The sequence below is a fragment of the Capricornis sumatraensis genome, chromosome 10, assembly GCF_032405125.1.
Source record: "Capricornis sumatraensis isolate serow.1 chromosome 10, serow.2, whole genome shotgun sequence".
Classification (NCBI taxonomy): Eukaryota; Metazoa; Chordata; class Mammalia; order Artiodactyla; family Bovidae; genus Capricornis; species Capricornis sumatraensis.
Genome location: NC_091078.1, coordinates 62,421,546 through 62,446,400, shown reverse-complemented (window position 1 = coordinate 62,446,400; position 24,855 = coordinate 62,421,546). Strand labels below are relative to the sequence as shown.

Sequence of the window (24,855 nt, the reverse complement as noted above, 5' to 3'; positions counted from 1 at the left end):
GTCTTGCCCAGGGTGTACTGGAATTCACCCACTGTACTTTTTACTTTAAGCTCCTTTTTGGGAAAGGCTCCACAATAAATGAACTAGCAAAACAAACTTTCTTTTCTCCCTCCCTTCCCCTATTCCTTCTGTCTCTTCTGCCTTTTATACATGTTCTTTTTCTTCCCTTTCTTTCTTATGTATGTATATGTGTCTCTGTCATTTCTTTTCCAGTTCTCCTCCCGTACTTTAGCCAGAGTCAGGGAACGACTAACCAAATGTTAAATGTTTTCATTGTGAGAATCAGAAGATGAAAGTGTTAGGCTCTCAATTGCGTCCGACTCTGTGACCCCATGGACTGTAGCCTGCCAGCCTCCTTCAGTGCATGGAATTCTTCAGGCAAGAATACTGGAGTGGGTAGCCATTCCCTTCTCCAGGGAATCTTTCCGACCCAGGGATGAAACCCGGGTCTCCTGCATTGCAGGCAGATTCTTTACCATCTGAGCCAACTGGAAAGCCTAGAAGACAAAAGGAGTCAAAAGAGAAAAGTGTTTGAGAATGGAACCAACTTTCTCACTTGGTGTCCCCAGCATTAGAAAACACGTTATCAGTATAGATCTAAACCATTGTGGGCTAAGTGAAAAATTAGGGGGAAGACTCCGTAATCTATCTGAGCCACCAGGGAAGCCCAAGAATACTGGAGTGAGTAGCCTACGCCTTCTCCAGGGGATCTTCCAAGCCCAGGAATTGAACCGGGGTTTCCTGCATTGCAGACAGATTCTTTACCAACAGAGCTCTCAGGGAAGCCTTAGTATGGCCAGACCACCCTTTTCTCCCTTCACATCTTAGCAGTTTGTTTGCAGTGGTGGGCTCCAAGGCCAAAAGGACTTAGTCAGGTAGGCCCTTAGAAGCTCTCAGGAGCAGAGGGGCATGAGGCAGTGCGGGGAGAGGCCGTAAGGATGGGAGAAAACAGAAAGGAGCTGTGAGAGGCTGGCCGAATTGGAGCTCCTTGGGCTTAGAGACCTTGACCAAATCATTCTCCTTTCTGCTTCTTATTTCTCTCCTTAATTCTCACTCACCTGTCTTGTAAGATAGTTAAGAGAATCAACTCTGAAAGTGATTCACATACGAAATGTGAAATAAACTGCTTAGATGAAACATCAGTTTACATTTACCCAACTACAAAGCACCTATTTCATGACATCCACTTCTAGGCACTGGAGAAACATAAAGAATAAGAAAAGATCTTTCTAAGGAACTCAAGAGTTAGTATTTTTAGGATAATGGGTACAATGGGGTCTTCAGACAGTGGACCTGAAGACTTAGAAACTGTTGATGGAATTGGCCTAAAGATAGCTATGGTCAAGCTACTGAAAGGTAGAGAGGGCTAATAACAGTGTCAAGGTACCTTCACCCAGTAGGTGTGCCCCCAACTTTTTTTCCATTGTGTGTGTCACCAAGGTGAGAGCTGAAGCAGCTCAAATGCTCCATGAGCAGGAGGAAGCTGTGGGACGACGGGGAGGGTCCCCACAGAGAACGGAGTCTCGTCAGCATCGGAAACCACAGGAAACCAGGTCAGTGCGTGGGGCCCGCTCCCTCTGCTCCAGCACTCAGCTCTGAACTCTAGGGCCTCCTGAGCAGACTACTGATTAGTGGATCCTTGAAGCTGGAGGCCCTTTGACAGAAGAGCTAGAAGAACTGGCCAGTGGGTCATCAGAAAGCTACTCTATAATCCCGAGAGTCAGCCAGGTAGGGCCAGGGTGCGTTGGGGGACACGTGAGCTTTGTGTGCCTCCTACAGTGCGTTCTTGTTCCACTCTAGATAGTGCTCAGTCACCTCTGTCTCCAGCACCCAGTGCACAGAAGTGCTTGACAGCTCTGTCGGCCCTCTAAGTGAGAGGATGAAGCGTGTGTCCAGGGAAGATCCAAGTCCAGGAGCTGCTAAGGGGCGGGTCCCATCTACAGGGTGTTGCAGGAGTAGGAGGGGTTAAGTAGATGCAACCTGCCATCCATCCCCCTCGCCCTGTACCCGCCTCTTTCCTGTTCTTTGCCAGAGCAAGAGCCCCCTTGCCCTTTAGGTAGGGGAGCGGGGTTTTCTGAAGGGCAGATGTCCCCCCGTCCCTGCGCTTGGGGAAGGAATGTGGCCTGGCCGGCTGGTTGGGATCGAGGAGGAGCTCTGGGGCAGGGCGGGGCAGGGGCAGGCCGAGGCGAGGGCTCCTGCTGGCACTGCACTCCCGGCTGCTGCGCAGCTAGCCGGCCCAGGCCCTGCTGCCCTCCTTCGGGCCGTGCAGCCATGCACTGGGCGCCTTGACCCCACGGAAGCCCATGGGGAGCCCCAGACTGGCAGCCCTGCTCCTGCCTCTTCTCCAGCTGCTCACTGCCCTGTCTGCCTCTGCTGGGATTGGCTGCCCCTTCCTTCCCCGCTGGAGCACCCGCTGTCTACTGGCCTCTTGCATGGTAAGGTGCGCCTGCCACTGCTGGTGGGGACATCTGGCGTGCACAGGCTCATTCATAAAACTCCCCACTCTGCTGCCTGTCCTTTCCTATCACCCAGTCCCTAAGCTCTGATGGCAGCATCAGCGTGTCCTCTACACCATCTTGAAGGGATAGCCATAGTCCCAGGGCACTGAGGGCCTGGGCAGGGTGGACCTGGGAAGAAGAGGGCCAGAGTGGATGGACTATTGGTTAATGGGTCTCGAGCAGGGGGAACACCCCTGTGAGAACCTCTGCTAATTATACTTCTGTCCTTTCTTTTCCCTACCCGGCCCTGTGCTTTCAGGATGGCAGTTTCACTGGTGAGTCTCAGTCCCTGCCCTGCTCCCCTTCCCTGTTTCCTCCATTCTAATTTTTTGTTCTCTACCTGAGGACTGGCATAGTATCAGGGGAAAAGCACAGGCTTTAGAGTGAGGACAAGCCTGGATTTGCATTGCAACACTGCCACATACTCCACACATGGCTTCGGGCAGTGCATGGCGTCTGAGGGGTACAGCAGCAGAGCAGAAATGATTGTACAATGAAAACTGTTGTCCCTGAGCTGTGGGGAGGATTAAATGAGAGCCAGGTAAATCTCCAGGCACTCCACCTTGACTAGTCCCTCACCCGTCAGTCGTACAACAATGATCCTTCCTATTTTATGGTACCTTCTACTTTACAAGGTATTTTCCTACGCATTATCTTACTTAAGCTTGACAGCAGGCCCACTTTATGAATGAGGAAGCTGAGGCTTACAGGAGTCTGTAACTTGCCTCAAGTCACTTGGCCGGGGTGTAAGTGGCAGTGCTCAGCCTCAAGTCCAACTTGTCCTGGGACCTTACCGTCTGATTTCCTTTTCTTCTGTCACAGGAAGGTCTGCCCAGATTCCTCACCATACCCAGCCGGCCCCTCCCCTCTCCCCAAAGCCTTGGTGTGCTTGCTGCTGCCACCGTCCCCACTGCTGGTGCTTGCATCTGGTGTCAGGTCCCTTGGGTATGAGAAACAGCGCTTTGGGCCATTCTTAGAGGAGATGGGAATTGGGGGAATTGGGGGTGAGCCAAGTAAAATGTATCATACTAAAAGAGATGTTGGTCCTGTTATCAACCTCAGCAGAGACTTCGGCCATCCTGAAATAGCACACTGTGACTACTGATGAGTTCTGTTGTATCATTTTGTGAACGTGTTTCTCCTTTCAGCTGGTACCAATTCTTGGGATTAAAATTGTTTCAGTTCTGTGAATTTACTATTACTATGTTCTAGTTGTAAGGCAAGTTCTTATAAGAAAGAACAGACAGATCTTATTTAGCTCTACATTTTTCTTGCCTACCTCAGTGCCTGGGACATACTAAATTCCCACACACTGCTTAAGGATCGACAGTTTATAATTGTTCACTGTTATAAATAATGCTACTATGAATCTTTGTACACACATAGATTTTTCTCTACTTAAGAAATTAATTCTCTTTGATCGTATCATAACTTGCAGGACTATAGACGTTTGGGATCATTACCCTCCCTGATGTAAAATGATTGACTGTCCAACACCAGGTCACATCTTCAGATGGGGAGGGCCTGTGGAGGACTGGATAGTAAACGTGTTGCTCCCTGTGCAGATCTCCAGTGGGCTTGGCTCCACCTCCTAGTGCAGAAATCCGAAAAGTCTTACAAGTTCTGGTTCCGTAGGAGACACAGGATGCCAGTGTCTGCTCAGGTACTCTCCCTGCCAATGCCAGCCCTGCCCTATGCCCCACAGCCCTTCCCTTTCTGGCCTCTCCTTCTGTTCTCCAGTCACCCAAGAGAAAGGGAAAGCGTGGAGCTCAAGTAGACTATTCTGTCCATTACACAGTTAGGGACACTAAAGCTTAAATGTTGGGCAGCTTCCCTGACGTACCTCGGGCTGCTCCATAGACAGGAATAGAAGCCGGAGTTCCTGATTTCTGTCCTGAGGCCAACCTTGCTGTCTGCCTGCAGATGAAATTGCTGAGTAGCTGCTGCCTGTCTGAGAAGGGCCATCACAACTCCAGCCTCTCCCCAGATACCTCCCACAAGGGGCTGCGCTCCAAAAGAACCCAGCCGGTGGATCCAGAGGCAGGGGAAGATCTCTCCAGACCCGGCTCACAAAAGCTTGGAGGTAGGCACATCATGTGACTGGAGATGGTGGAGCCAAGTAGTGGTGCCTGTGCTAAGGCCAAGAGACAAAGCCACCAAATCCCCCTTCTCCCTAGGACCTGAGTTCTCCTTTGACTTGCTGCCTGAGACAAGGGCTATTCAAGTGACCATTCCTCCAGGCCCAGAGGTCAGTGTGCGTCTTTGCCACCAGTGGGCACTGGAGTGTGAGGACCTGAGCCATCCCTTCGATGCCCAGGTATGGAGTGCCATCTGCCTATAAAGCCAAATCACGCAGGGCTGGAGCCAAAGTACCCACCCATTGTACTGATGAGGAAACTGAGGCCCAGAAAGGAATGGTAATTGTCCAAGACTTCTTACAAGTCTGAAGTGCCTATCATGAAGACTTTGAACTAGAGAGAGAAGATAGGGGGCCGTGTCTCCTGGCAGGAGAGGAAGGGAAGAGGGGGTAGAGACCTGGGACAACCATGAATGCTTTGCAAGGTGAGGAATATGGCACTTAACCTCAGTGCAATGACCCTCAGTGAGATTCAGGTTGCCTTTTCAGTTCCACCAAGAAGTTGTTTTCCCTGAGAAAGTAATAAATTGGTCACATCTTTCTTGATACCCTTCGATCTCTCTCTTGTCACTGCTCCTCAGAGAATGAGATGTCCCCTGTTCTCCCAGCCTATGGCCTGACATCCCACCTCAACCTCCAGTTATCACAGATACTCTTGTATACAGTTGGAGCCATTTGCAGGGACTGATGCTCTACCCAAGTCCCTCAGCTCTCCACATTTAAAATGGTGATGATGCCTCTCGACATCATTGTGATGCTAGCATTTAATGCACTGAGTTGGTGCTTCTAGCACCTAGCACCCTTCCTAGCATACAGTAGGGGCTCAATAAATGTATATTCCTTTCCCCAGCTCCTCCCTCCCCCTATTCCATGTATTGAGACACTTAGAGCAGACTACAGGACAGAGACCCCCTGAGAATAAATTTGTCAGTGAAAGAAAGAAGCCTCAGATAAGAGGAAAAGCAGGCTGTATGGTGGGTAAGTTCCCAGCTTCTTCCTGCCCTTGTCCAGGGTGCCTCTGCTCTTTCTCAGCCCCCTCTTCATCTTTCCCTTTGCTGAACTGTCCACAGAAAATTGTGCCTGGGAGCCGCACTGTAGCCCTGCCTTATGAATTCCTTCTGCCCTGTCTGTGCATCGAGGTAAGCAGAGGAAAAGGTGTGGGTGGTCCATGGCTCCACTCCTAGGCCACCCAGACAGCACAGTTGGTCAAGTGTATCTCCACTGAGTCCGGTTTTAAAAGGGCTGGTGTTAATGAGATGCTGGTGGAGACTGGTGCCAGGTAACAGTGAGCCTCACACTGGGTCAGAGGTGGAGGTGTACTGCTGATGATGGGATATTCCAGGGGGTGATTCCAACCTCAGCCCCACCCAAACCCAGCTTGCTTTTGTTGAGATCCAGCCTCAGCCTACCCACAGAGCAGAATAGACAGCTGCCTTCACTGGGTGTCCTGAGCCGTTAGGGTGAGGGCTCATGGCTACTGCAAGGTTGCATATGGCTCCAGAAGTGCCATTCCCACTAGCCCTACATGGCAGTCCTCCTCCTCTGCCTATAGGGCTGGGGGCGCCTAGCATTAAGACTTCTTTTAAGGGACTTCCCTGGTGGTCCAGTGGCTAAGACTTCACACCCCCAATGCAGGGGGGCCAGGGTTTGATCTGTTGTCAAGGAACTGGATCCTACATGCTGCAACTGAAGATCTCATGTGCTGTAACTAAGACCCAGCACAGCCAAAGAAATAAATATATTTTTGAAAAAAGGCTCCTCTGGGCTAGACAGAAAAGTCTGGGGGCCGTGTTACCAGGAAGGAGATGAAAGGAAAGGTACAGGCAGAGACATGTAATGAGGAGCGCCTGCCAGGGGTACAACCACTGGATATTGTGGGGAGAGGCCTGGCAGGGCACTTGGCAGCTTGGGAATTCCTGAGAATGGACACCTGGGAAGGCAGAAGTTGAGGAACATGGACCTCATGATTTGTCTCTTTCTGGGGCTAGGTTCTCCTCTCCCAGAGAAGAGGACTCAACCCCTCCCTCACTGACCTCGCTGCTATAGTCCGGAGTTCCTCCCCAAGTGCCTCCACCCTGGCCTGCACCCCACATGGCTCCCCCTCCTTGGTACCCACCCAGCTCAGGCAGCTTGTGTCCAGGCAAAGTCAAGCCAGAATGAGATTCAAGTCTGAGTGATGTCGGGAAAGCCAGTCCTCTGACCTCCATTCCTGTTCCTTTCTCCCACAGGTATCCTACCTGCAAGAGGACACCGTGAGGCGCAAAAAATGTCCCTTCCAGGGCCAGCCTGAAGCCTGTGAGTGCTGCTCATGTGACTCCTGTGCACGCACACCTTCTCTCTGTCTCTCTCCCACACACACACACATACACACAAACGCACGCACATGCACACCCTCTACACTGGTATGGGAGGAAGTCCGCAGAAAGCATGAGGCACTTTCTCTGGAATCAGTGCGGAGGCAAGTCATGGACTACCATGTCTGCTAAATCAGACTGTTGAACATTGTCCTGGGCACTATGGAAGGTTCAGAAATATCCACCCCAGGAGGCACTGTACTAAGAGGGCGGATCAGAAGACCTGGGCTCACTTCCCAGCTCTGCTACTCATTCTTCTCTGAGCCTCATCTGTGAAATAATGATACTTGCCCTGCCTCACTTTCCAAATCCTTATGAGACTGGAATTCAGTATTATATGTGAAAGTGGTTGGTGACATCTATGCATATTGTTGAGCCCAAATTGCAGATACAGGATGCTCAAACATGACAGATGAGTAGCACCAAGCAGCCTATGGTCCAGGGCAGGATTGTAACTAAGGAATAGGCTATAGGGCATGACCTGTGGGGACAGAGAAGCCCATGATGGTTGTCTCAGGGTAGGGAGAAGCCCATGGTGGCTGGATAGAAAAGGTCTCCTAAAGGAGGTGACACCTGAGTTGGGCTCAGAAAAAGGGCAGGATTTAGAAAGAAGAGAACGGAGGATAAAGCATTCCTAATTCTGAGAGGAATGTAAGAAAAGATACGAAGATTTTGAGTTTGGGGAGCAGCAAGGAGTTGGCCAGAAGGGAGGTGCAAGAAGGAGAGGAGGTAGCTAAATATAAAAGGTAACAGGAGGGGCTGGAAGCGGCATGCTCCTTTATCACCTAGGCAGACCATGGCTGTACCAAGCTCCTTCAGAAATATCATCTCCTGATGCCCTGGGGATTGGGATCAGTTTCAGGCCTCCTGGGCCTCACTCTCTGCCCCTGCTGCCTGCCCAGATGGCTCAGACTTCTGGGAGTCAATGAACTTCACTGACCACAGCCAGCACAATCAGATGGTAATGGCCGTGACACTCCGCTGTCCACTGAAGCTGGAGGCCTCCCTGTGCCAGAGGAGGGTCTGGCCCCCCCTCTGCGAAGACCTCCCCAATGCCGTGGCTCAAGAGTCAGAGGGGGTGAGTCAGGCCTTCCTAGGGCCTGGGCAAGCAGGGCTAGGGCCTGGGGCCCTGCTCTCAACTCTCTTCTCCCCCAACAGTGGTACATCGTGGAGAAAGTGGACTTGCATCCCCAGCTCTGCTTCAAGGTACCAGCATGGGCAACAGGGGCCGGGAAGGGTGTGCATGGTGCCTGGAGCTTGCTGACATGCTCTTCTTGGATTTCTCAGTTCTCTTTTAGAAACAGCAGCCACGTTGAATGCCCCCACAGGACATTCGGTGAGCCAATAAGTGACCCTGGCTGGGACCCCTCTCCCACCATTTCACCCTCACACAACTGTGGTGAAGCCAAACTCTGTCCCTGCCCTAAACTTCTCTGTCAACTGCAGCCCAGCTCCTATAACCTCCCACAAAAACATCATCTCTCACCTGACGCTCTCCGCCCCTCCCCACCTCCACAGCAGCTCCATCCTGGAATGTGAGCATGGATACCCAGGCCCAGCAGGTGGTCCTTCACTTCTCTTCAAGGACACATGTCACCTTCAGTGCTGCCTGGAACTACCCAGGCTTGGGGCAGGACAGCGTGGTGCCCCCCGTGTACAGCGTCAGCCAGGTATGGCCTAGCCAGGGTTTGTCTCCCACTGGGACCTATTGATTAGACACATCAGGGAGAGGCAACCAAATATCTGACTTACAGCATCTGCTGATTTAATGACTTGATAAGCCTGTATTCAGCTGCCTTCTCTGCCAGTCAGTGGAGTCTTCGATGGAGCAGTTTCTAGGCCTTTCCATTTCTGAACCAACAGGGATAAACAGGCAAGAGGCTGGCTCTCCCACTCCCAGCTGCTCTCTGACCCACTCCAGCTGCCACCACATTTTGTACTGATGCCCTCTCCTGAACCAGCTGTTCTCCACACACCCCTGCCTGCCTCCACAAGGCATCGGGCAGGAGTTCTCTGTCTCTGGGAGACAGAGCCCCAGGAAGCTGAAGTGCTCTTTGCAGAACACTGGGAACCACTGACAGATTTAACTCTATCATGTGAACTAAAAACAGCTAACTAGCAGACTCTCTCCTGTGTATCTGACATAAAAACCACCATCAAATATATCCGCAAAACCACAGCACCAAGCTGACTAAGCATGGCTCGCTCTTTTCAGTTCTTTCTTACTCACATGCAGCTTGTTTCTTTGTTTTATAGTCTTTGAGGGCTCCCAAGCAGACAGATGGTAGTAAATGCTATAGATTTAAGACAAAATCATGTGGGATGACCTAAAATAGGGAGCTATATCCAAGGACTCCTTTATTGCTGTGAGCTGGGAACATCATTGAGTTTAACCATGGTTTGAGAGCCACTGTATTATACCCGCTCACAGCTGGCTGGAGAATGGAGGCTGAGGAAGGGCTGGGACAGGGTGGAGGGTGTTTCCAAAGAATGGAGGTTGATCCACCCTAACTAACCCCCAGAACGCAGGGTGAAGCCACATCCTGCCTGTAGATGGGCCGTCAGTTCAGCGTGCATTTATTCAGTGCCCACTATGTTCCCACTCTGTAATAGGCCCTGGGAGATAAAAGAAAAGCATGTAACACAGCCTCTGCCCGTAAGGAGCCTATCGTGTAATAAATAAGCACTACTACTAAATGAATACACACTGCACTGTGTACTGTAAACGGCATCCACCTGCATATTCCCCTCTGAGGCTTTCAGTAGCCCAGTAACGTAAGGATTATTATCCATTATACACAGATGAAGAAACTGAGGCTCAAGGAGGAAGGTAGTCTATCTCGATGCAAAGATCCCACTGCTAGGAACAACAAAGGCAGTGTTAAGCCTGACTTTGCTAGCTGTGGTCTCCTGATTCTACAACTTACATTCTTTCCAATGGACAAGCTCTCCCTCCAGGTTTGCAGGGCAGAGATTAACGATCTGGTTTGTGAGCTACTAGAGGACAGAACCGATGTCTGTGCCCACCTTGTTTCCTCAGGGCTTGGTACAGAGTCAGTACCTAGAGTATGTTTGTTGATGAGTGCCTGATTAATGTGTATCTGTGCCACAGTTCAGATCTGGGAATGATCAGCAGGATCTGGGAATGAAGCCTAGGAAGGCTTCCTGTTCAGGTGGCACTTGGCCCTAAGCCTGGTAGGATTGGGGGTGGCGTGGAGAAGGGAAGACCACCGCATGGGCAAAGGCTCGGGCTGCACGGAGCCAGATTTGCCTCTATGGGGACATTCTGCTCTTCGTTCCCACAGACTCGGGGCTCAACCCCAGTGACCCTAGACCTCATCGTTCCTTTCCTGAGGCCAGGAGGCTGTGTCCTGGTAAGAAGTTCTGCCCTCACTCTGCACACACACCCCTGGCATCTACGCCACAGGTGGCACACGGGGCAAATCCAGTCGGTAAAAATGTTTGATTTGGCCAGCACAGTGTTCGAAATTGGAATTAGTTGCCACCATTTAATTAGTGGGAGACGTCATATTTTTAAAAGTTGATTTCCAGCGTTTCTTGAAAACTCAGAAAACCTGGTGTTTTGTGTCCACATTCAGACATGGTAATTGGGGTGGGAGCTCAGTGGCGTCTGATTGCTTCAGTCAGGACTTGTGCCCCTGCAGCTCCTCGTGGGTGCCCTGGTGCACTTTGGGTTTACTTTCTGAGTTTGCCAAAGCTGGCCCAGGCGCAAACCCTGTGCTAGAGGAAGGCCCTCTCCAGGGTCCCCCTCTCCATCCTCCCACCTCATTCAGCTTCCCCCGGGAGAAGGGTTTACCTTGGCTCACAAGGGTGGGGGGCTCTCTGCCCTCAGGTGTGGAGGTCAGATGTCCAGTTTGCCTGGAAGCGCCTCTTGTGTCCAGATGGTGAGTTCTGGGGAGGGGACGGGGAGTGAGAGGGAGGCTGGGCACAGAGGAGCTGGGCTTCGCCTCACCCTGCTTGACTCAGTCTCTCACAGACGCCTGGGGCTCCTGATCCTGGCACTGCTGGCCTTCACCACCCTGCTGGGAGTTGTTTTGATTCTCACGTGCCGGCGTCCACTGTCAGGTAAGCTCACTGGGAGGTAACCTGGGGACTTTTTTGGCTCCTAGGCCAGTTGCCCTCCCATTGCTCCCCTGCCGAGGATGCCTTCCCAAAGAGCCTCCTCCCTGCTGTGGGCACCCGTCCTGTGTTACCAAGGCTTTTAGCCTTAGGCCCCCTAGTGGGCAGAGATGGTTAAAGCAGGACAAAGGTCCCTCTGCAGGTAGTTCTCTGCGGCGTCTCTAGGCAAGAGGCAAGTGCGGTGGAAATGCAGCTTGCGCTGCACCTGTCGCCCTGGCCCTTGCCTCTTCCGGGGCACCTTTATCTAAATTAGCCCAAAGGTGCCCTATAGACTAAAGCTGCCTTGGGTACCCAACCCTGGCGCAGATGAGGAACAGGGAAGGTGGAGGCGGGGTGACGTTCAACTCTATCAGGTAGCCCCGAGGCCTGGGAGGAGAGGGCTGCGTTTTCCTTTAGCCCCGCACCCTGCTCATCTGTTGCTCCCGCCCCCAGGCCCGGGCCGAGCGCCGCCGGTGCTGCTGCTGCACGTGGCGGAGTCTGAGGCGCAGCGGCGCTTGGTGGGAGCACTTGCTGAACTGTTGCGAGCCGCGCTGGGCGGTGGGCGCGACGTGATCGTGGACCTTTGGGAGGGCACTCGGGTGGCGCGCGTCGGCCCCCTGCCGTGGCTCTGGGAGGCTCGGGCGCGTGTGGCGCGGGAGCGGGGCACCGTGGTACTTCTGTGGAGCAGCGCTGGCCCCAGCCCCACCGGCGGCCCAGATCCTCGCGCTGCGCCCCTGTGCGCCCTGCTTCACGCCGCCCCGCGCCCGCTGCTGCTGTTGGTTTACTTTAGTCGTCTCTGCGCCAAGGGAGACATTCCCCCGCCCCTGCGCGCCCTGCCCCGCTACCGCCTGCTGCACGACCTGCCGCGCCTGCTGCACGCCCTGGACGCTCGGGCTTCTACTGAAGCCACCACCCGGGGCTGCTTCGTCGCCCGGCCGCGCCTGCGGGGTCGCGTGGAGCTGTGCCGCAGGCTGGAACTGGAGGCCGCCAAACTTGCCGACCATGGCTGAACAGAGCTCAGCACAGTCAGGATGTCTGTGACTGCAGGCCTAGGGCCACTGGCTGGAACCCCCTCACTCAGCGTCCCTGCCCACTCCCCACGTTCCCCCAGTGCTCAGCCTCTTCCTCCTGCTCATGCTTCCTCAGAACCCTCAGGGAGAGTCTCTCTTTACCGAGGACGCCCTTGACCTCTGTCCTGTGGTGGGTGGGGATCATCACACTTCCTCTCTCCAAAAGTTCCAGAGAATAGTGCACGTAGGCTCCAGTCCACACGGAGAGCTTAGGGCTTGGGGAGGCAGGAGAGATGGCAGTTCTGACTGGGAGGCGCCTCCAGACGGAGTGGGGGTGGAGGGGGCAGGGGGAGAGGGCAGAACACCCCTTTGGGGCTAAGGATTCACCTTTTTCAGAAGGGGGCCCTGCCCACAGTTGGAGGGAGGGAGGGCTCTGGATCCAGGGAAAGTCTTTGACCCTGGGTAGTGGGGGCAGAGGTGGGACAGTGGAGACTGAGAGAAAGATGAATAAAAGAAAACATGATGGGTAAGCTAAGAAACACAAGGTGCCTCTTCAGTGTGCCCAGGGTGCTGAGCTGGGGGAAGGGTCAGCATTACCCTACCCAGGGGTGATTATACATCATTCTGTGGGCCCAGATCCTCTGTGTCCACATCCATATCCACGTTTGTCATGTTCTCACAAGCAGTGCCTCTACAAAGGCAAAGAGGGATCTGGAGATCTTGATCCTCACTGTGATTCTTCAGAGAGAAAAAAGAAAAACAGGTGGTGTGGGTCCATGGTCACGCAGCTAGCCTGTGGCAACAGCACAATTAGGACCCTGTCTTCCTGCCTCTGGGTTCTGGGTTCCTCCCCCCCGACGCCACACTTCAGCATCAGCCAAGCAGTGATGAGAAGCCCACTTTCTTGTGCGTTTAGTGCTCCTGTCCCACAGTGAGGCCCAAGGAGAATGTGGGAAGGGACCCGGAGTCCCAGAGTCATATGGGAAGTGAAAATGACCCAGGATTGCCCAGAATCCTCCTCCTCAGGGACTCCCAGAGTGAGTAAGAGCTCCCTTACTCACCCATTAGGCCACCACCCTCTCCAGGGGCCCCTCCCAGCCAGGTGTCCGCAGAGAAGGAGGAGGAGGAGGGGAAGAGGAGGAGGGACTGAGCCAGCACTCCAATCCAGGGCTGCTGGCTCCCAAGTCTGGTGTCGGTGGGAGGGACCGGGCGGGGCGGGAACAGACGGCTGCCTGCCAGGAGCCAAAACGAAAGCACTCTGACCGGGACTGGCCTGGAGTCAGGACTCCCGGGAGAGGAGAGCGCGAGCGGGCCAGCGCCGGGACCCCAAGGCTGAGGAACGATTCCAGCCTCTCCTACCTCGAGGCCCGCGGCTGAGTGGGAGAAGAGGTGTGGTGTCTGCCCCCCCTCGGGGGGGGGGGGCGCAGGACAGGGCCTCAGGCCTGGGTGCTGCCTGGCACCTGGAAGATGCCTGTGCCCTGGTTCCTTCTGTCCTTGGCTCTGGGCCGGAACCCCGTGGTCCTCTCTCTTGAGAGGGTTGTGGGGCCTCAGGACACGGCCCGCTGCTCTCCGGTGAGTCTGGGGCCCCGGGTGGGCTGAGGAAGACTCCGGGTTCGGTCTGGGGCTGTCGAGGCCCTAGTCTGGCTCCTGTCACTGCCATCCCTGTCAGAACCGCCCTGGCTGGTCTGTCGGGTGCTGATGGGGTAAGAGAAGAATGGGGAGGGGGCAAGAGCTAGATCTGAGTTCTTCTGGGAGGGACTCGAAAAAGGGAGAAAGAGTCGGCGGAGGAAATGTTAGATTCAGAAGCATAAACTCTGACTTGTCTTTACCTCTCTCCCAGGGCCTGTCCTGTCACCTCTGGGGTGAGTAGCTCTACTTTTAGAGAGGAAAGATCTTTCTGGGTTGGCAGCAGGGAAGAGGGTGGGAGCTGTTCAGCCTAGGGAGAGCCCAAAGCTCCTTGGCCCTCCGGGGGTGTCAGGTGCAACCAGACTCTGGGTCTGAGAGGCTTCAGCACCTACCCCGCCCTTCACACACAGATGGTGACGTGCTCTGCCTGCCTGGGAGCCTCGTGTCCGCCCCAGGCCCCGTGCTGGTGCCCACACGCTTGCAGACAGAGCTGGTGCTGAGGTGCCATGAGGAGACTGACTGTGACCTCTGTGTGCGTGTGGCCGTCCACTTGGCCGTGCACGGTGAGCCTGTCATCCTGTGACTGGGCATTGGGTGCACGTGAGTGTGTCTGATGTGGACACGAGGACAGGGCGGGGGGAGTCTGTCAGGTAGCCTGAGCATCCTCAGATTCTCCTGGAAGAGTGCACACCCCCCAAGTCAGCCTGGTCTCACCGCCCACCCCCCAGGCCCCAGGCCTGGCCTCTGCTTCCAAGCACCGAGCTTCCTGAAAGGAAGCCAAACCCAGAGCCGAGGCTGGAGCTGTGCCTTGCTCTCGGGCCCTTCCAGGGTACTGGGAAGATCCTGAAGATGAAGAGAAGTTTAGAAGAGCAGCTGACCCAGAGCTTGAGGAGCCTAGGAATGGTGAGGAGAAGCTGGCCGACCCAGCTGTCCCTGCCCAGAGCCTTGCCCTCCCTCCTGGGCCTGACCACCTCCCCGCCCTGTTGTTCACAGCCTCTCTCCAGGCCCACATCGTGCTCTCCTTCCAGGCCTACCCTACTGCCCACTGCGTCCTGCTGGAGGTGCAAGTGCCCGCTGCCCTCGTGCAGCCTGGTCAGTCTGTGGTATGCAAAATAATAAAAACGCTAACCACTTCCTAAAGATGAAATTCATGAAGTACTTTCATGTGCATTATCTCAAGTCCTAATCTCGGCAGGGCTGTGGGCAAGTCGTTTCAGTCCTTCATGCTTCAGTTTGCTTGTCTGTAAAGTGGGAATAAGAGTAGTCCCACCTCGGGAATTCCCTGGCAGTCCAGTGGTTGGGACTTCCAGCTTTCACTGCTGAGGTCTGATCTCTGGTCAGGGATCTAAGATCCCACAAGCCATGAGATGTGCCTCCCCCACCAAAAAAAAAAAAAAAGAATAGTCCTATCTCATATGGCTGTTGTGAGAATTAAATGAGTTGATATATGTAAAATACCTGGTATAATGCCCAGCTTGGAAGAGTCTCAGAAAGTTTAATTTTTCTTTTGTAATCCCTTAACTGAGTGGGTGGGTGTAATCCCTTAACTGGCCCTGCTGCCACTCCTCCTGAAGGTGTGTATCTTAGCACTAGAGTCCTTGAGGACATGATGGAATTTGGGGCCATACAGTCTAGTCATTGGCTGGGAACAGGGCAGAGGGCAAGTGGAGAGGGGTCCATGGAGAGGATTCTGAGCCTTATACCACCAGCCTTCCGCCACCCTCTCCTCACAGGGCTCTGTAGTATTTGACTGCTTCGAGGCTGCCCTGGGGGCTGAGGTGCAAATCTGGTCCTACACTCAGCCCAGGTACCAGAAGGAACTCAATCTCACGCAGCAGCTCCCTGGTAAGTGACCCCAGAGCCTGAGGGGCCCCAAGTCTGGCCCCTTGTCTCTCTCCCCACTGGCCACTGCCCCTCTGCACTTGCCCCCTCCCTTGTCCCAACTTCACTCAGGCACTCTCACCCCCAGCCTCCCCAGGTGACATTGCTCCCCAGTGGGCACTGAAGTAGATATGGGTGATATTGAGGGGACAGGGAGTCTTCCCAGGGGTTGGTTTGCTCCCCTCTTTTCTTTGGCCCCTAACCCCACTGGAGGCTTTTCTGTGATCTCTCCCCAGACTGCAGGGGTCTGGAAGTCCAGGACAACATTCAGAGCTGCTGGGGTAGGAGCTAGGTCCAGCCAGGCTGGGAGGAGGGAGGGGCTTGTTCTGGAGTGGGAGGGACCCTGGGAGTCAACTTCAGGTCTGGCTGCCACACCCCACAGGCTCACAGAGCTCATTCATTCATTTATCACACATGATCTACAGTAGCTCCTACTCAGTGCCAGGCATTCAAAGGTGAATTCTCACTCCTTAGAACAAATATTTGTTCATACCAGAGACATCCAGAGGCCCAAAGCATGGTCAGGATTATGGTGTAACCCCCACCCCGCCCCAATATATCAACATAAAAATAGCTTTAAACCATAAAATAAGGGCTAAGGATCTCAAGGTTCTGATGATGTTTTTCACATGGACTATTTGGACTTTTGTTTCGTTCCTTTTAAAAAAATACTTTATTATGGTGTACCATACATACAGAAAACTGTAAAGTGCACTAATTTTAATTCCAGTTCAATTAATTTTTACATATGTGTACCCTTGTGTAACTACCAGCACATCAAGACAGAAACACTGTGGGGCTTCTGAACTCTTAAGTTAATTCAACTTCATTTTCTGCTTAGTTTCTTAAACTTAAGCTTGATGCCTCTTTGGTAATTCATTTAAGACTGCTCAGCACCAGGGCTTTGATATGCAGATACACATCACGGATTTCATGTCTTTATTCATTCAGTAGACCTTGATTCACTCAGTCATCAGATATTTATTGAGTAATTATTCTGCCCAAGGAATATCCCTAGGCACTGGAGATAAACCAATTAAAAAAAAAATCCCTGCCCTCACAGAGCTGACATTCTAGCTGGGAGTCAAGGTCATAGTAGACGTGACAGAGGACACTTCCAAGTGTGAAATATACAGTAAGTTAGATGGTAATTAATGCTACAGAGAAAATTCAGGGAAGAGGGATATGGAGGTTGGGAGTGGCAGTGGTCAGTCAGCAAAAGACCTGAAAGAGGTGAGGGAGGAGCCATATGCGTATCTGAGGGGAGAGGGTTCCATGTGGAGGGAAGAGCCAGTGCGAAGGGCCTGGGGCAGCAGTGTGTCTGGTATGTTTAAGTGTTAGTAAGAAGGACAGTGTGTCTGCAGCAGGTAAATTAAGGACATGAGTACTAGGAAATGAGATTAGAGGGGTCACAGCAGCCAGACGAGAGGGACTTGAAGGCATTGTAAGGACCCTGACTTTTACTGTGGGAGTGAGGTGGTGAGGGCAGGCATCAGAAGGTTCTGAGCAGAGGAGAATGCTTTATTTTAGTGGCTACAGGGTACTTTCTGGCTGCAGAGGGAGAAACAAGGAGAAGAGCCATCTCCAGACCCCCTACTGGGATCTACACAGGCTCCATCCTGAGGTGCGGCCAAAGTTTGGCTTGCGATGGAGACAGGCTCTGGCCTTCAGGGTCCCCCTAGTCTAAGGGGTTTGAAGGAAACTCCAAAGGGCAGTGGTTGGGTATAACCCAGGCTTGGGTGTGCGGAAGCGGTGAGGGAAGACTGTCTCTGCATCCCCCTGCAGCCCTGCCCTGGCTCAACGTGTCTGCAGATGGTGAGAATGTGCGCCTGGTGCTGGACGTCTCTGAGGAGCAGCACTTTGGCCTCTCCCTGTACTGGAACCAGGACCAGGGCCCTATAAAACCCTGGTGGCACAGTAACCTGGTGAGGCCTCCCCTCCCCAAGTCCATGCCCATGCTAAAGTTGCAAGTGCCTTATCACAGGGGACCCTTGAAAAGGACACAGCCACCCACGGTCAAAGCAAGGATCATCGGTGGGGAAATAGCTGCCTGCCGAGTGTCCTTAACTTTGGCCTGCAGCCTTCCTCCTACTCATCTTCTCCAGCTTCTCCCCTTCTACTTATCCCACAGACTGGGCCACAGACCATTACCTTGAACCACACAGACCTGGTCCCCTGCCTCTGTATTCAGGTAGGGGCAGAATCCGGCTGGGGGCCCGGGGAAGGGGATCAGGGAATTGGTGAGAGGGTTAGTCTTCACCTGCCTGGTGGAATCTATGGCTCCTAGGGGGGCTGGACCCCCTTGACCTTTGCTGTCCTGTGTCTTCTGCTTGTGTATGCCCTGAACACTCTTTCTGCCCTTTGAAGGCTTCTGCCACTCCTCTAGTTCCCTCTCTGGGCCTCCCTGGAGAGCAGAGCCTGTGTTATGAACTCGGAGTCATTTGAATCCTGATTCTTGCCATTTCCTAGCTCTGTGACCTTGAGCAATTCACTTCACCTCTCTGAGCTTGTTTCCTATAAATAAAATGAGAATAACAGTACCAGCCTAAGAGGGCTGTTACAAGGAAGTGTGTTACTTCCAGCTTATATATGCTATAATAATACATTCTCCCTCTGTACATTTAATTGGTCATCAGATCCCATGTTTTACCTCTGATATTAACATCTCTCATTCTCACTACCTGAAATGCCCTCACTTCTTTTTCATACACCCTAATCCTTCCAGTTCAAATGTTACCTCTTTCCGAAAGGTTTTGTTCAAACTCCTGGCCTCTCCTGTCTCCAAATCTTCTTGCATTTCTCTCTTTTCTGTTCATTATTTATCATTGCTTTTGTTATTTGGGTACCTGTCTCTTCTTGCGCAAGACAAATCCTCAATAAATGGAGTGCTTGATTTATTAATTTGTATACATGTTTTATTCTTACTACAACTGTGAATCTGTAATTTCCCTGAAGGCAAGGAAATAATAATCTATTCAAAGTTAGTAATTTCCCTGGAGCTTTGCATAATGCTTGGCATGTAGTGGGTGCTAATCAAGTTTGTTAAGTTAATGAATGAATGAACACGTGAAACTCTACTGCTTAGCACAGTGTTAGGACATATAACAGACACTCATGAAATGTTTGCTGTGACATAAATGTTCTGATTGCCAAGCACAATGCCTGCTACATAGTAGGTGCTCTTAAAGGTTTACTGAATAAATTATTCTATTTCTCCTGTGCTTAGAACAAGGCTAAGCCAAGAATGGGTACACTTAAAAAGTCTATTGGAAGAATAAATGGAGAATAAATGGATGTGTCCTTCACACTTAGCACAGTGCCTGGCAAGTAGTGTGTTCTTACAAAGTGATTGTGGATTTAATTGTCGAATGTCCCTATGCCTACCATAGTGCTAAGACACGTAGTACGTACTCATTAAAAATTTGTTGAGTGAAGATGTTGCCAGATGTTGGCATGGGGATTGCTGAAAGAATAAATGTGTGCAATTTTCGGGCTTTGCAGAGAACAAGAAAACCATATATTTGTAAAATACGTCCTCCCTCTATATTCACTATCCTAGAGGGATTAGTTCCAGGACTTCTGTGGATACCAAAGTCTGTGATTCTCAAGTCCTTTATATGATATAAAATGGTGCAGTATTTACATACAACTTACTCTCATACTCCCATATACTTTAAATCATTTCCAGATTGTTCATAATACCGAATACAACCTAAATGCTATGTAAACAATTTCGTGTAGACAAATTCAAGTTTTGCTTTTTGCAACTTTCTGGAATTTTCTCCCCAAATATTTCTAATCTGAGGATGAGGGAAAGTGGATAAGGAGGGCCAAGGAGGGCTGACTGTTTGGGGCTGAATGAATGCATCCTCAGGGCTTTAAGCAGAGGGTTGGCTGGGTTGAACTGATCTGCGGAGCTCTCTTTCCTTTCTAGGTGTGGCCTCTGGAGCCCGACTCTGTCAGGACCAGCATTTGCCCCTTTAGGGAGGGTGAGTGAACAGGTCCTGCCAGGGTGGGAGCAGTGCGGGAGGGACCTGCTGGTGAGCAGTGCAGTGACCTGTCCTCTGCCTGCAGACCCCCGCGCACACCGAAACCTCTGGCGCGCTGCCCGGTTGCAGCTGCTTCCCTCGCGGGGCTGGCGGCTAGACGCGCCGTGCTCGCTGCCCGCTGAGGCCACTCTGTGCTGGCAGGCACTGGATGGGGGCCCCTGCCTGCCGCTGGTCCCGCCGCTGCCCCGAGAAAACGTTACAGTGAATGTAAGTGAAGCGGCAGGAGGTTCCTGGGGTTGGGGAAGGAATGGGAGCCCAGGAGCCCACTCTCATGACCTCATGCATTACCCTCTTTCCACAGAAGGTTCTTGAGTTCCCCTTGCGGAAAGGCCACCCCAACGTCTGTGTCCAGGCAAGAAGGGGGCGCCAGAGAGCTGAGCTGGGGACAGGACCTGCACGGACCCCTAGTCTTCTGGATCCACTTTATCCTTGGGTCCCTGGAACAAAGTGGTTACCGACTCCCTCTTTAGGAGTTCCACTGTTTACCTTAGCAGTGCATGGCATGCGAGCCTGGGCACTTCACCTGTCTGAATGTCAGTCTCCTCATGTATTTAATTGGGATGATAACAGTAACTACTTCATAGATGAAGATTAAATAAGTGCTTCACCTTGGTGACTGGCACAAACTAAATGTTCAGCAAACCTTAGCTGCTTTGATACTTGTTATAATTATCCCATTTCCCTACCTGGAGAAATGGGTTGCTTTACAACTTCAAAGGTGGTTATAAAAATATTAATTCAAGATTTATTGAGCACCTGCTATACACCAAGCACTGTTTTAGGCTCTTGGGATAGCTGTGTCAGTGAATAAAACCAATAAATATTCCCACCTTTAGAGAGCTTATGTTCTAATGGAAAAAGACAGACAGTAGACATAATGAGTAAATTACATAGTCTGTTATAATTGTGTATAATTGCTATAGAAAAAGATGGGGAAGGATAAAGGAGGGTTGTAGTTGCAGTTTCAAGAGGGGCAGTCAGATGAGTCTTCTTTGAAAAGGTGGTTAGACGAGAAGGGAGTATATAAAGTGCTATCAGAAATGAAAAGAGTAGGGACTTCCTGGCAGTCCAGTGGTTCAGACTTTGCCTTCCAGTGGAGGGGGTGCAAGTTTGATCCCTGGCTGGGGAGCTGAGATTCCACATGCCTTGCAGCTGAAAAACCAAAACATGAAACAGAAGCAATACTGTAACATTCAATAAAGACTTTTAAAATAGTCCACCTCAAAAACAAATTTTATTTTTTTAAAGAAATGAAAAGAGCTAATTTAGTCTGGGCTTCCCAGGTGGCTCAGTGGTAAAGAATCCACCTGCCAATGCAGGAGACATAGGTTTGATCTCTGGGTTAGGAAGATCCCCTGGAGAAGGAAATAAACCCACTCCACTATTTTTGCCTGGGAAATCCTACGGGTAGAGGATCCTGGTGGGCTACAATCTATGGAATCACAAAAAAGTTCAGACACAGCTTAGAGATTAAACAGGGAAGCAATTTAGGGCCATCAGACCCGTCAGCACAGATAACCTCACAAGGCTGAGGCTGAGAAAGATGGAGTGATTCCTCATTAACCAGCTTTGAACGTAGATCTGCCTAAGTTCAGGTCCAGAGTCCAGACCGCCTCCTCCCCCAACCCGACAGGCCTCCCCTTTGTCTCTCTTTCCTTCTCTTCTGATTTTTCTGGCCTCAGCTTCTCTTTTCCTCATGTCTCTAACTCTGGCCTCTTCTGAGCAGGTGAGCACCTGGGAGAAGCTACAGATGCAAGAGTGCTTGTGGGCTGGTGAGTGGGACCTCGGGGGAGGCTGGGGCAAGGCCACTGCAATGGGGTGAGCCCAGGAAGTGCCAGCCCGTGGGGTGAAGGTCAGGCATGGAGCAGGGTTGGGTTGGGTCTAACTCAGAGTGGGCTCTCACCCTTTCCAGACTCCCTGGGGCCCCTCAAGGATGACATGCTGCTGGTGGAGACACGAGGCCCCCAGGACAATGGTTCCCTCTGTGCCTTGGAACCCAGTGGCTGCACCCCACTGCTCAGCAGGGCATCCACGGTGAGGGATGGCGGGCCCTCCTCCATGTCCCTTTCTAGCTCCATCTCACACCTGACCTCAAATTTTCACTCTCTTCACATTCCGCTCCTCCAAGCCAAGCCCTGTGCTGGTCTCTGGGATGTGGGGGTGACTTAGACTTGGACCTTGTTCTCAATGGCCTCTCAGAAGTCTCCCAGCCCCCCTCCCCAACTATTCTGCCCACCTGTAGCCTGGTGGTCTCCTAGGTGTGGTGCCTCTAGGTGACAGCCCCCACTCCTTGGCTTGGCAGAGGGCAGCTCGCCTTGGAGAGCAGTTACTACAAGACGTGCAGTCGGGCCAGTGTCTACAGGTAAGTAGGTGGCAGGAGGGCCCTTCCCAGTGCCAAAAGGCAACAGGCTTCAAACCCTGTCTTAAACTTTTTCTACCTCTTCCTGTGCCCAGCAGGAAAGAGTGAGAACCCTTCTGGGTCAGGGTCCTCCTCACTGTCCTCCAGCAGCCATCCATCCATGTGCTTGTTTTCTGTCCAGCCCAGGGGAAGCTAAGGGTTGAGCCACTGTCCCCAAGTTGCTCGCTGCTGGGTAAGAAACCAGCAAACAGATAACCACTGGGTTAAGACAGTCAATAACCAATGTGTTAAGCTTTGGGTTCCAGGGGACATTCAAGTAAGGGTCTCCTCCTGTGGGCCAGTTCTGGCACCAGGAGGAAGGCACAGTCCAGAAAACAGGCACAGCATGAGCAAAGCAGAGCAGCTTGTGGCAACCTGCTGTGTGTAGGGGGAAATATGCATGTCAAGGCTGCAGATTTGGGACCGGAACTTGGTGGGTGTGGAACACCAAGCTGGGGCCCTGGATTTGCTTTTGTTTGTATCTTACAGCTGTGGGACAGTAACCTGGGAGCGCTCTGGGCCTGCCCCATGGACAAGTGTGAGTATTACAAGAACTGCCCTTATCTGTACCGGGAGCTGGAATCTTGACAGGGACCATTCCCAGGGAAGCACACACAATGGCCTTGTCCTTTCCTGGCTAAGATCAACCAGAGGGTAATTCCTTCATTAATTCACAAACTAATCTGGTGATCCCAGCATCACCAGAGACACAATCCTTGTCCTCATGCCAGTGTCCAAAGCCCTGAATGCTTATAGAGGGGAGCTGATCTAGGTCAGGCAAGTTCAGGGGAAAGGTTGGAAGTGAACTCTGAAGGCTGAGCTAGATGAAGGGGGTAGGTAAAGATGCATTTTTGTGAAGACCCTGGGTGATTTTTTGAGGAACTCCAAGGTGGCCAGTGTGAATGTGTTTTGAGAGGTAGACCTCTGTAATGAGATGACATGAGGGCCATTGTAGGGCCTTGGGAACCAATGTAACCAATTTGGATTTTATATTAAGAATAGCAGGAACTTCCTGAAAGGCTATAATCAAATTTGCATTTAAAAAGATCTCGGGCTGCCATGTGGTAGTGAAAGTGAAAGTGAAAGTCAGTCAGTTGTGTCAGACTCTTTGGGACCCCATGGACTGTATAGTCTATGGAATTCTCCAGCCAGAATACTGGAGTGGGTAGCCTTTCCCTTCTCCAGGGGATCTTCCCAATCCAGGGATCAAACCCAGGTCTCTGCACTGCAGGTGGATTCTTTACCAGCTGAACCACAAGGGAAGCCCAAGAAGACTGGAGTGGGGTAGCCTATCCCTTCTCCAGGGGATCTTCCCAACCCAGGAATTAACTGGGGTCTCCTGCATTGCAGGTGGATTCTTTACCAACTGAGCTATGTGGTAATGAGTTAGAGGCAAAAAAGAAAGAGGTCAGGGACACCAGATAGAAGGCTGCTGCAGTCATCCAAGAGAGTGAGGTCAAGAGTCCAGCAACCCTAGCCTTGGTGTGTGGTCAAAAATCTTAGCTGACATCTGAGCACTTATGTCCATCCAGCATTGTGTTCAGTGCTTTACATGGATCAATACATATAGTCCTCACAAGAATCCTGTGAAGTAGATACCACTGTTATCTCAGTTTTACAGAGGTGAAAACTGAGGCAGAAGGTGAAATCACTTATCCAAGGTCACTCAAGTAGATTGATCTGTGTTTATGTCCTGTATTCTGACCCTATGAGCTCTGACTTTGGGCAACTCTCTTCATTTCTCTGACAAGCCCATCTTCTCCCTTCATTCTCCTAGATATCCACCAGCGCTGGGCCCTGGTCTGGCTGGCCTGCTTACTCTTGGCCGCTGTGCTTTTCCTTCTCCTTCTTCTCAAAATGAACCCTGTGAAAGGTGAGCGCTTCCCAGCTCCCCATTCCCCAGGGGCAGGACTGGAAGTTGGCCAGGAGAAAGCGGGGACCGGGCTGACTAGCTGCCTCCGCTCCTCTCCCCTCGCAGGGTGGCTGAGGCTCTTGAAGGAGAACATCCGCGCGGGGGGTGAGTGTGAGCAAGAGCGGGGCGGGGGGCCGCCCCCAGCGGGCCGGGCCTCGGGCCAGCTCACGTCTCCCTCCCGCTCTGTTCTCTCCCACAGCGGCCTCCCGGAGCCGCGCGGCTCTGCTCCTCTACTCCGCCGACGACGCGACCTTCGAGCGCCTGGTGGGCGTCCTGGCCTCGGCGCTGTGCCAGCTGCCGCTGCGCGTGGCCGTGGACCTGTGGAGCCGCCGCGATCTGAGCGCGCAGGGAGCGCTGGCCTGGTTCCACGCGCAGCGGCGCCAGACCCTGCAGGAGGGCGGCGTGGTGGTCCTGCTCTTTTCGCCCGGGGCCGTGGCGCTGTGCCGCGAGTGGCTGCAGGATGCCACTTCGGCGCCCAGGGCGCACGGCCCGCACGATGCCTTCGCCGCCTCGCTCAGCTGCGTGCTGCCAGACTTCTTGCAGGGCCGCGCGCCCGGCCGCTACATCGGGGCCTACTTTGACAAACTGCTACCCGCGGACGCCGTGCCCGCCTTGTTCCGCAGCGTGCCAGTCTTCTCTTTGCCCTCACAGCTGCCCGACTTTCTGGGGACTTTGCAGGGGCCCGCCGCCCCCCGCTCCCGACGGCTCGTGGAGAGAGCGGAGCAAGTGTCCCGGGCCCTGCAGCCCGCCCTGGATAGCTGTTTCCGGCCCCCGGGGGCCCTGGGGACAGGACGCGGGATGGGGCCTGAGGCAGGAGTCAGAACTTGAATAAAGTAGGACGCTATTTTTCCACCCGTGTCTCCAGTGTGTC

The 24,855-nt window shown here is 52.6% G+C and overlaps 2 protein-coding genes across 2 annotated transcripts; both read left to right on the top strand.

Annotated features, from left to right (window-relative positions):
• Positions 1 to 4,081: 4,081 nt before the first annotated feature.
• IL17RE (interleukin 17 receptor E) lies at positions 4,082 to 12,118 on the top strand. Its single transcript, XM_068982464.1, has 13 exons — positions 4,082 to 4,161; positions 4,422 to 4,581; positions 4,676 to 4,815; positions 5,706 to 5,774; positions 6,864 to 6,930; positions 7,892 to 8,067; positions 8,148 to 8,195; positions 8,277 to 8,325; positions 8,508 to 8,659; positions 10,295 to 10,363; positions 10,843 to 10,894; positions 10,977 to 11,075; positions 11,562 to 12,118. The coding sequence occupies exons 1-13, from the start codon at positions 4,144 to 4,146 to the stop codon at positions 12,116 to 12,118; spliced, it is 1,656 nt and encodes a 551-aa protein (XP_068838565.1). The 5' UTR covers positions 4,082 to 4,143.
• Positions 12,119 to 13,397: 1,279 nt separating this feature from the next.
• IL17RC (interleukin 17 receptor C) lies at positions 13,398 to 24,812 on the top strand. The gene is made up of 19 exons (XM_068983107.1): positions 13,398 to 13,690; positions 13,959 to 13,980; positions 14,155 to 14,307; positions 14,573 to 14,647; positions 14,738 to 14,847; positions 15,478 to 15,589; positions 15,862 to 15,906; positions 17,411 to 17,550; positions 17,757 to 17,816; positions 19,560 to 19,614; positions 19,700 to 19,881; positions 19,976 to 20,026; positions 21,401 to 21,446; positions 21,587 to 21,708; positions 21,977 to 22,036; positions 22,562 to 22,610; positions 23,850 to 23,945; positions 24,051 to 24,089; positions 24,184 to 24,812. The coding sequence occupies exons 1-19, from the start codon at positions 13,586 to 13,588 to the stop codon at positions 24,810 to 24,812; spliced, it is 2,151 nt and encodes a 716-aa protein (XP_068839208.1). The 5' UTR covers positions 13,398 to 13,585.
• Positions 24,813 to 24,855: the final 43 nt, after the last annotated feature.